Raw genomic sequence first — 11,673 nt, 5'->3', positions numbered from 1 at the left:
CATATTGCAAGAAGAATTAGAATTCTATTATTATTATTATTATTATTATTATTATTATTATTATTATTATTATTATTATTATTATTATTATTATTATTATTATTATTATTATTATATTATTATTATTATTGTTGTTGTTGTTGTTGTTGTTGTTGTTGTTGTTGTATAATAATAATAATAATAATAATAATAATAATAATAATAATAATAATAACAACAATGTCTCTCAGGGCTGAGCTTCTTTATACATGATTAGGGTTGAACATGTTTGGGTTGTACAGCTCCAGTTCCGTGAATCAAGAGCTCCTCACCAGCATCCAGGTACGTGTTGCGTGTAGCTTCATTCACGGCATAAATACAAAAAATCTTTAGATGTCTCTCACTGAGAGAGAGATGCATGTCTCATTGAGGCAGAACATCCAGAAATCTCTCAGTGAGGTAGGGTCCCCCTGTAATCTCTCAGTGAGGTAGGGACCCCCAGTAATCTCTCAGTGAGGTAGAGACCCCCAGTAATCTCTCAGTGAGGTAGAGACCCCCAGTAATCTCTCAGTGAGGTAGGGTCCCCCAGTAATCTCTCAGTGAGGTAGAGACCCCCAGTAATCTCTCAGTGAGGTAGGGTCCCCCAGAAATCTCTCAGTGAGGTAGGGTCCCCCAGAAATCTCTCAGTGAGGTAGGGTCCCCCAGAAATCTCTCAGTGAGGTAGAGTCCCCCAGTAATCTCTCAGTGAGGTAGGGTCCCCCAGTAATCTCTCAGTGAGGTAGAGACCCCCAGTAATCTCTCAGTGAGGTAGGGTCCCCCAGTAATCTCTCAGTGAGGTAGAGACCCCCAGTAATCTCTCAGTGAGGTAGAGACCCCCAGTAATCTCTCAGTGAGGTAGGGACCCCCAGTAATCTCTCAGTGAGGTAGGGTCCCCCAGTAATCTCTCAGTGAGGTAGGGACCCCCAGTAATCTCTCGGTGAGGTAGGGACCCCCAGTAATCTCTCAGTGAGGTAGGGACCCCCAGTAATCTCTCAGTGAGGTAGGGACCCCCAGTAATCTCTCAGTGAGGTAGGGACCCCCAGTAATCTCTCAGTGAGGTAGGGACCCCCAGTAATCTCTCAGTGAGGTAGGGACCCCCAGTAATCTCTCAGTGAGGTAGGGACCCCCAGTAATCTCTCAGTGACATAGGGACCCCCAGTAATCTCTCAGTGAGGTAGGGACCTCCAGTAATCTCTCAGTGAGGTAGAGACCCCCAGTAATCTCTCAGTGAGGTAGGGACCCACAGTAATCTCTCAGTGAGGTAGGGACCCCCAGTAATCTCTCAGTGAGATAGGGACCCCAAGTAATCTCTCACTGAGGTAGGGGCCCCCAGTCATCTCTCACTGAGGTAGAAATCCCCAGTAATCTCTCACTGAGGTAGTGACCCCCAGTAATCTCTCACTGAGGTAGAGACCCCCAGTAATCTCTCAGTGAGGTAGGGACCCCCAGTAATCTCTCACTCAGGTAGAGATCCCCAGTAATCTCTTACTGAAACCTATTCTTGTTGTATGTCCCCTGTGAGATTAGCAAATCCCCTTGGTTGTAATTTTGTACCAGTTGAATTTGAACGAGTTGACGATTGTCCAGTCAGACGCTCATTCAATCAAACGCTCGTCCAATCAGATGCTCGTCCAGTCAGATGCTCGCCCAATCAGACGCTCGTCCAATCAGACGCTCGTCCAATCAGACGCTCGTCCAATCAGATACTCGTCCAATCAGATGCTCGTCCAGTCAGATTCTCCTTCAATCCATCCACCACTGAATGTGTTACGAAGATATTCTCCGACTACAAAAGCATAATGTAACTCAAATGTAACTGCTGGAACATAATTACTCTAATAATAATCCAAGTACTTAGCGACCTTAATACATAAAAACCTTAATACATAAGGACGTTAATGCATAATGGCCTTAATACATACATAACTTTAATACATGGGTTATTGCTACAGCACAATGTTACTCAGACAAATGTAATTCAGAGATAATAATCTTTAAACAAATGTAACTTCTACAGAGGTAATCGTGGGAGGCTGAGGCCTCTCTTGCTCTCTCTGGTCTATCAACATAAAAGTTATATAATATCAATGTAACATTATTTTTCTTGTCTAATTATTATTATTATGATACAAAGAAAATCCTTTATTTTAAGTAATAAATTAGTAGCAATCTCGTTATTTATTTGTCTTTTATCTGTAGGTTAGGTTAAGTAAGACTTGTCAGGAAACAGAACAAATGCCTCGTGATACAGGTCTTAGCCCCATGATGACCCTCAGTGGATTTTTTTTTGGTTATAGGGCCGTGATCTTCCACTGGCTTCCTGGTCCATTCCTTTAAAAATGAATGTCCAGAAAAATACAACTAAAAATAAATCTGGAGAAGAACCAACAACTCAGTTGTTATTGTTATTATGGTTCTTAAAGGCCACTTAAACTTACGCCTTATTGGACGACTCAGTTTACTGATGACAAACTACACTAACCAACCCGGCTCTGATTAAGTCTGTGAATGCAATAAGCCCTCCCACGATATATTTGAAAATACATAATAATTACATTATGATAATAACTAATCGGGAGGAGTATTACATGAAAAGAGAAGTAAATAAAATATAAAATCTTCATTTGACAACAGCGGGGAGAGAGGCTCCAACCTTGATTCTCCAGCTTCTGGCTTCCAGCCGTCGCAGGGGGTGCACGCGCTTCAGTTATTCTGTCAAGTGTTTCTCTCTAGAGTGCGTTTATCACTGCTTCGAAGATTGTGGTAAATCCTACAGTAAATCCTGGGGGTCATTACTTTCCAACAGTATCAGCCATAGGATACTGTTAGAAAGTAATGACCTTCGAAGACGCATAGATTTTACCTGTTTGGGCCATTATAAACCCAGAATACCTGCATCTGGGTGGAATAATTTCGATCACAGAAAAAACATAGACGCTAATGACGTTTAATGACACAACGTTATGCTCACTGCAGAGCTCCACATAGAACGATACGTTGGTCCATTAAAGGCTTGTCACCGCATTGTTTCTTCACTAGTGTTGGCAGTGTATCTAGAAGAAGGAGGAAGTCTACAGCGTCCTGAGTGGTAGTGAGCAGCCACGTTCCGGTAGCAGCCTTATATACACCATCAAAATAGGTAAAGCTACTTTCCCCGCCCGAACCTTCAAGGCCGAGGCTGAAGAAAAATGTTCTCAAACTAGGTCGCCGACCACCACTACGTGACTAGCCTAACCACTAGGTTCCTATTCCTTCACTGTGCCTCTCGTCACTATCCCCTCGCCAACTAAACCCAGTCTCTCATTTCTTCCTCTCCCTCTTACCCCAACCTCCCCCCCACACCGTTCTCCCTCCTCCACGGCTCCCCCAACTCCTTCTATTCTCCCCCATCCCACAACTCCACAGGCCATACCTCCTTGACACCTTGAGGATTTGGATATAAAGGAGTGCAGATGACCTAGTACCATCACAGTGTGTGTTTGTGTGCCTCTATACTCCCAGGAGCCATCATAATGAAGCTAGTGAGTATCTCTTCAGCTTTCAGCAGTGATACAAGTGTCTCTTCGTCATCTCTTTCTGGCTTTTCATTACCTCAGTGAGAGATTTAGAGGGACTCGTGAGAATAAAGACATTTTCTTGTTATTATGTTCATCTTCTGAAGGGGTGAATGTTTGATGCTGGTAGGATAATAATAATAATAATAATAATAATAATAATAATAATAATAATAATAATAATAATAATAATAATAATAATAATAATAACAATAATAATAATAATAATAAGTTCATTTGTTCAAGTGCATGTACAAGGTATACAGACTATAGCTGACATCAATGACATACTACTATATAGAAAGCCGCTTGTTATGCTGAGCATTTCGGGCAAATTAAGGTCAGTTTTGTCCCCGGATGCGACCCACACCCGTCGACTAACACCCAGGTACCTATTTTAAACTGATGGGTGAACAGGGACAGCAGGCGACCTATAGAAACACGTCCCTAATGTTTTTCAGCCGCACCGGAGGCGATTCGAACTAAGGACCTCAGTGTGTGAGCTTAGTGCGCTAGCGATCGAGCTACGGGATATCGCATACTATAATGGATTCTAGATTAAAGAAATTGGAGCTATTATCCCCTTCCTCGGATAAAGCCTCATAAATTCCCATTCCCCAGGTGCTGTATGACCCCCATGATTATAATATTATAATATGGGGAGGCGTTGAACTCATAAAGTTCTTCAGCGCCTAGAAATAAGGAATAATGAGGATTGACCCGAGGAGAAGAGAGGGTAATTCTCATTCCCCATTCCCTCTGAATGGGGAAGACAGTTCATTGGGCGCTCTAAAGACCTCGGTGTCACTGGGAGAACATATTACCCCGGTGGGACTGGGGGGAGGAGCCACTTTACCCAGTTAATCTTGATTGTTTGTTATGGAGCGCTGACTGATGTGACAGTGTGTACTAGTCGTAGACGTGTTGGTGTTGCAGCCAGTGTGGTAGACGTGTTGGTGTTGCAGCCAGTGCGGTAGACGTGTTGGTGTTGCAGCCAGTGGTGGGAGAGGTGACGGCGTGCTGCAGTAGTAGTAGTAGAAGTGTTGTGCTTCAATGATACTGATCGTTGAAGTAACAATGGTTGAGGAAGTTGTAGTGTGTTGAGCACAATGGTAGTTTCGATGTGTTACTGGTTGCTGGGATGACCTGTTTCAACTAGTGTGTCAGTACTGGAGTTTCACTGGTTGATGTGACGGTATGTATCATTAATAATGGTATGTTTCAAAGATAATAGTAGCTTGTGTGCTAGTTGCCGTGGCTATAATGGTAACTTCAGTGCTGGCGATTTACTGATTGATAAGATGGCTTGTTTCAGTGATGGTGTTTCACTGGTTGCTGTTGTGTTTCAGGCATTGTTTCAGTGGTGGTGTTTTATTGATTGTTTTTCAGTAGCAGTGTTTTACTGGTTGCTATTGTGTTACAGTCAGTGTTGGTTGCTATGCTGGTGGCCGGGATCATGGCCGACAAGATGCCTTTGGATAAGCCTCCCGTGGCCATAATTCACAGTGAGCAACATCACCCAGACGAGACCGGCGCTCACAGCTTCGACTTCGAGGCCGAGAACGGCATTAAGATGCACGTCTCTGGCTCTTTAGGCGAGAACGGAGGAGAAAACAGCATCGGCCACTGGAGGTCAGTAATTGTATTTCTGTCTTAGATATTAACATACATTTGAGCACATATTCCTTGAAATCTCGAATATATTACCCTTCAAGAGCGTTTGACTTTAGTGAGGACGAATAAATTGAAAGCTCAGGTATTGTATGACCCGTACGGATTTAGCCCTGCCCCATGAATGTAATAACGAGTATTATAATACCTATGCCAGAGTTACTTCTTGAAAAACTCGTTTAGCCCCATGAATGTAATAATAATGAGTCTTTCATAATCTCTCTGCCTCAGTTACCCCTTGGAAGACGGACGAACTGCATACCTGAAGTTCGTGGCTGACGAGAACGGCTACCAGCCTGAGTCTGACATGCTGCCCGTGGCTCCTGAGTTCCCCCACCCCATCCCTCAGTTCGTCATGGACCAGATCGCCTTCGCCGAGGCCGAGAGGGAACGCCAGGCCCGTGAAGGCAAGACCACGTAAATAAGACTACCAGTATCTGGCGCAGAAGACTCGCTCAAACCACCAAGACGTCGTTTGCTCACCTCATTGACCATATTTATAGGTTAAACTTATTATTTTTAAGTCTGTGTTAAATATGGATGCTGTACCTTTGTAAATATATTATAAATGGAAAGCATTAAAAGTCTCTCTAACAACAATACTTTGTTTTGCCTTTTTATATATTTTTTTTATATTAACAAAACCAATCATTTGGCCTCTACCTTGAATTATTATTATTATTATTATTATTATTATTATTATTATTATTATTATTATTATTATTATTATTATTATTATTATTATTATTATTAACACATCGGCCGTTTCCCACCAAGGCAGGGTGGCCTGAAAAAGAAAAACTTTCACCATCATTCACTCCATCACTGTCTTGCCAGAAGGGTGCTTTACACTACAGTTATAAAACTGCAACATTAACACCCGTCCTTCAGAGTGCAGGCACTGTACTTCCCATCTCCAGGACTCAAGTCCGGCCTACCGGTTTCCCTGAATCCCTTCATAAATGTTACTTTGCTCACACTCCAACAGCACGTCAAGTCCTATTATTATTATTAACATTATTAATAGTATATATAGTAATAGTAGTATTAATCAGTCAATCTATGCGCTAAGCTTTAAAGGTCTTAAATAGTGATAATAGTAGTAGTAATGGTAGTAGTTGTAGCAATTGTAGTAGTAGCCGGTGAGGAGGGCTCTTGATCCGTGGAGTCTGACCTGATCCCCCCTTCCTTGGCTCAAACTTAATTACGCTCCATTCCCCCCCCACCTCCCCTATGGGTTTAGCGCAACCCCACCACAACCGCATTAATACGCAAGACCTCAACGTCGGCTTTGTAAGAAATTAGCCCCATGAGGTTTTAGCTCTTTGTGAAGCTTCATGACAACCCCTCACGGGTTTATCGCTTCCCCAGAAATATAATAAACACATGTACAGTAAACATTACATTAAAGTTTCTTATTCAAAGACAAATTTTGAACACGATTAAAACACTCATCCAAAACTGAACAATAATAATGAATATAATAAAAATAATGATAATAAAATAATAAATATAATAATAATAATAATAATAATAATAATAATAATAATAATAATAATAATACAATAATGATAATAGTAATAATAATAATAATAATAATAATAATACAATAATGATAATAGTAATAATAATAATAATAATAATAATAATACAATAATGATAATAGTAATAATAATAATAATAATAATAATAATAATAATAATAATAATAATAATAATGATAATAATAATAATAATAATAATAATAATAATAATAATAATAATAATAATAATAATAATAATACAATAATGATAATAGTAATAATAATAATAATAATAATAATAATAATAATAATAATAATAATGATGATGATAATAATAATAATAATAATAATAATAATAATAATACAATAATGATAATAATAATAATAATAATAATAATAATAATAATAATAATAATAATAATAATAATAATAATAATAATAATAATAATACAATAATGATAGTAATAATAATAATAATAATAATAATAATAATAATAATAATAATAATAATAATAATAATAATAATAATAATGATGATAATAATAATAATAATAATAATAATAATAATAATAATAATAATAATTTTAACACGTGTGCAGTACAAAATGAACGGCACAAGGATGTGAAATGAGTGCTGCTGAACGTGTAGGAGCGAGAGAGAGCAATTATCGCTAAGAACGTTTGCCAATTTAGAACTCTTTAACCCGTTCACTTAGAGCGCGACGCCGAAAAGGATGAAAACGAAGCCCGGATAGCGAAGCCGGATCCACGCCGTTGATGGGCAGTGAAGCCGGTCGCCTACATCGGGTACCGGAGCCGGATGCCGGAGCCGGCTCCACCACCCTCCACGGACACACCTTTTACGCCAGCCTCGCGGCGTTTAGTTCCCGTCGAGGCATTCAGGGTAGAAGATTAGCATACGAATTTGTTAATCATGTAGTTTGTTGCTTATCAGATGCTGGCCGGGGCGCCTGGTGAGGAAGATTAGGTGAGAGAGATTAGTTGCTCTCTCTCACTCTCTTACACAAGGTTTAACAAGGTTAGGTTAAGGATTCCTAACTTTATTTATAAGCTAAGAGCTGTTTCCGACATCAGCTCATTTAAAATCTCTCTCTCTCTCTCTCTCTCTCTCTCTCTCTCTCCCGTAGAGACACAACATTCTTGGTAAACAAATGGTTCTTGATCAGGGGAATTGACGTTACCTTCCCCTCCCTACCCTCCGCTGAGATCAACACCTAATTGAATGCGCTCCGCCGTTATCCTTCCCCCAGGTGCTGTCTGGACCTCATGTGAGTTTAGCGCTTCTCTCCCTCCATCACCATTTAATTACGAAATCTTATTAAGGTTCATTTTATTTTCATCGGATGTGTGTTCAGCGGGAAAGTAATTGTTTGGCACAACGACACGGAATCCGTCGTAGACCGACGAGAAATCCGTCGTAGAGTGATGAGGAATCCGTCGTAGAGGGACATGGAATGGGAATCATTCGGTTCTAAATGAGATTTGCACAATAAACTAGCCACTGCCATCCACAGGATGAATATCGATATGTATATATATATATATATATATATATATATATATATATATATATATATATATATATATATATATATATATATATATATATATATATATATATATATATATATATATATATATATATATGTATATATGCGTATTTAGTGTAACAATGATAATCAGTAATAGCATATGTATCTGTATTACAATGTAGAAAGTTATATTAATTTCATATACAGGATTAACTAATCAGAATAATTCCTCCTAGGATTAAGTAACAGCTATTAAACTATGATTATCCGGTCTATTACACGCACACACATTCATATATATATATATATATATATATATATATATATATATATATATATATATATATATATATATATATATATATATATATGTATATATGTATATATAGATAGATATATAGATAGATAGATAGATAGATAGATAGATAGATATAAATAAATAAATAGAGAGATATATCCAGCTCCTTGGATCAAGAACTTTTCACCAGCAATGTGATTAGTAGATAACTAAGTTCAAACTTAATTTTGTTAGATATAAACAAAACAACACGAATGTTTATAATAATAATAATAATAATAATAATAATAATAATAATAATAATAATAATAATAATAATAATAATAATAATTATTATTATTATTATTATAACAATAATAATAACACCAACAATAATAAGAACAAATCATTATTAAATGCATTACAGAGATTATATTGTGATTTATTATTATTATTATTATTATTATTATTATTATTATTATTATTATTATTATTATTATTATTATTATTATTATTATTATTATTATTATTATTATTATTATTATTATTATTATTATTATTACATGATTATTATTATTATTATTATTATTATTATTATTATTATTATTATTATTATTATTTCATTATATATTAATATTATTGTTGCTGTTGGTATAATAATATTTTTCAATGTTATTATTTGTTGGATTTTGCAATATATCATCATTAGTATAATAATGGCGAGGGGGTTTTGCAGAATGTTATATTTCTGTGGCAGCAGCTCCTATTACCATGGGAGAGACGACACTACCATTACCAAGGGACAGATGACACACTCATTACCATGGGAGAGACGACACTGCTGTATGGTCACATCAGGAGGAAGACAACAGTCAAGGATCAGGTAATCAGGCTGAGGAAAGAAGAAAAGACCAAGAAGTATGTGAGGAGCTCAACACGATATTTAAGGAGGTATTTACAGTGGAGACAGGGTGGACTCCGGGAAGACAGAACAGAGGGGCACACCAACAAGGAATATACCAACAAGTGTTGGATGAAAAACACACAACCGATGAGGTGAAGAAGCTGTTAAGTGACCTTGATATCTCAAAGGCGGTGGGACCAGACATCTCTCCGTGGGTCCTTAGAGAGGGAGAGAGACGCTGTGTGTGCCACTAACCACAATTTTCAACACATCCCTTGAAACTGGGCAACTACCTGAGGTATGGAAGACGGCAAATATAGTCCTCATTTTTAAGAAAGGAAACAGAAACGATGCACTGAACTATAGACCAGTGTCACTGACGTGTATAGTATGCAAAGTCATGGAGAAGATTATCAGAAGGAGAGTGGTGGAGCACCTGGAATGGAATAAGATTATAAACGACAACCAGTACAGATTCATGGAAGGCAAATCCTGTGTCACAATCCTACTAGAGTTTAATGACAGGGTAACAGAAGTAAGACACGAGAGAGAGGGTTAGGTTGATTGCATTTTCTTGGACTGCAAGAAGGCCTTCGACACAGTTCTTCACAGAGATTAATAAAGAAGCTACAAAATCAGACACGTATGACAGGAAGGGCACTGCAATGGATCAGAAAATACCTGACAGGGAGGCAACAACGAATCATGGCACGTGATGAGGTATCACAGTGGTCGCCTGTGACGAGCGGGGTCCCACAGGGGTCAGTCCTAGGACCAATGCTATTTTTGGTATATGTGAATGACATGATGGAAGGGATAGACTCAGAAGTGTCCTTGTTCGCAGATGATGTAAAGTTAATGAGGAGAATTAAATCAGATGAGGATCAGGCAGGACTACAAAGAGACCTGGACAGACTGGACGAGTGATCCAGCAACTGGCTCCTAAAATTTAACCCTGCCAAATGCAAAATCATGAAAATTGGAGAAGGGCAAATAAGACCGCAGACAGAGAATAGGCTAGGTGGCCAAAGACTGCAAACCTCACTCAAGGAGTAAGATCTTGGGGTGAGTATAATACCGAGCACGTCTCCGGAAGCACACAACCGGATAACTGCTGCAGCTTCTGATACCTCAGTAAGGAATCGTTCAAGACTCAGTACACCGTGTACGTCAGACCCATACTGGAGTATGCAGCACCAGTTTGGAACCCACACCTGGTCAAACACGTCAAGAAATTAGATAAAGTGCAAAGGTTTGCAACAAGGCTAGTTCCAGAGCTAAGGGAAATGTCCTACGAAGAAAGGTAAGGAAAATAGGGCTGACGGCACTGGAGGACAGAAGGGTTAGGGGAAACATGATAACGACATACAAAATACTGCGTGGAATAGATGAGGTGGACAGAGACAGGATGTTCCAGAGACCGGACACATAAACTAGGGGTCACAATTGGAAGTTGAAGACTCAGATGAGTCAAAGGAATGTTAGGAAGTATTTCTTCAGTCATAGAGTTGTCAGGAAGTGGAATAGTCTGGCAAGTGATGTAGTGGAGGCAGGAACCATACATAGTTTTAAGACGAGGTATGATAAAGCTCATGGAGCAGGGAGAGAGTGGGCCTAGTAGCGGTCAGTGAAGAGGCGGGGCCAGGAGCTGAGTCTTGACCCCTGCAACCACAATTAGACGAGTACAATTAGGTGAGTACTCTCATTAGCAAGGGACAGACGACACTCCAATTACCATAGGAGAGATGACACTACCATTACCATTGGAAAGACGACACTACCGTTAACATGGGACAGACGACACTACCATTACCATTGGAAAGACGACACTCCTATTACCATGGGGGAGATGACACTACCATTACCATGGAACAGATGACACTATCATTACCATGGAGGAGACGAAAATTCTCATTACCATGGGAGAGACGACACTCCCATTACCATTACCACTACCATGGGAGAGAAGAAACTCCCATTACCATTACTACTCCCATTACCATGGGAGTGATGACACTCCCATTGTCATGGTAGAAACGACACTCCCATTATCATGGGAGAGACGACGACACTCCCATTGTCATGGGAGAGACGACGACACTCCCACTTTCATGGGAGAGACGACGACACTCCCATTGTCATGGGAGAGACGACGACACTCCCACTCTCATGAG

The 11,673-nt window shown here is 39.1% G+C and overlaps 1 protein-coding gene across 1 annotated transcript; it reads left to right on the top strand.

The window, feature by feature from the left end:
* The first annotated feature begins 3,393 nt into the window (after positions 1-3,393).
* On the top strand, positions 3,394-5,843 carry LOC128700344 (cuticle protein AM1199-like). Its single transcript, XM_053793457.2, has 3 exons — positions 3,394-3,539; positions 4,996-5,204; positions 5,475-5,843. The coding sequence occupies exons 1-3, from the start codon at positions 3,531-3,533 to the stop codon at positions 5,662-5,664; spliced, it is 408 nt and encodes a 135-aa protein (XP_053649432.1). The 5' UTR covers positions 3,394-3,530; the 3' UTR covers positions 5,665-5,843.
* Positions 5,844-11,673: the final 5,830 nt, after the last annotated feature.

This window comes from Cherax quadricarinatus, chromosome 71 (genome assembly GCF_038502225.1).
Source record: "Cherax quadricarinatus isolate ZL_2023a chromosome 71, ASM3850222v1, whole genome shotgun sequence".
In the NCBI taxonomy this organism is placed as follows: Eukaryota; Metazoa; Arthropoda; class Malacostraca; order Decapoda; family Parastacidae; genus Cherax; species Cherax quadricarinatus.
This window is presented reverse-complemented; position numbering and strand designations above follow the sequence as displayed.

Bases quoted from the DNA above. Each gene is read 5' to 3' on its own strand.
- LOC128700344 (XM_053793457.2), top strand. The intron at 5,205-5,474 runs GTCAGTAATTGT...TCTCTGCCTCAG, and splicing joins AACAGCATCGGCCACTGGAG to TTACCCCTTGGAAGACGGAC.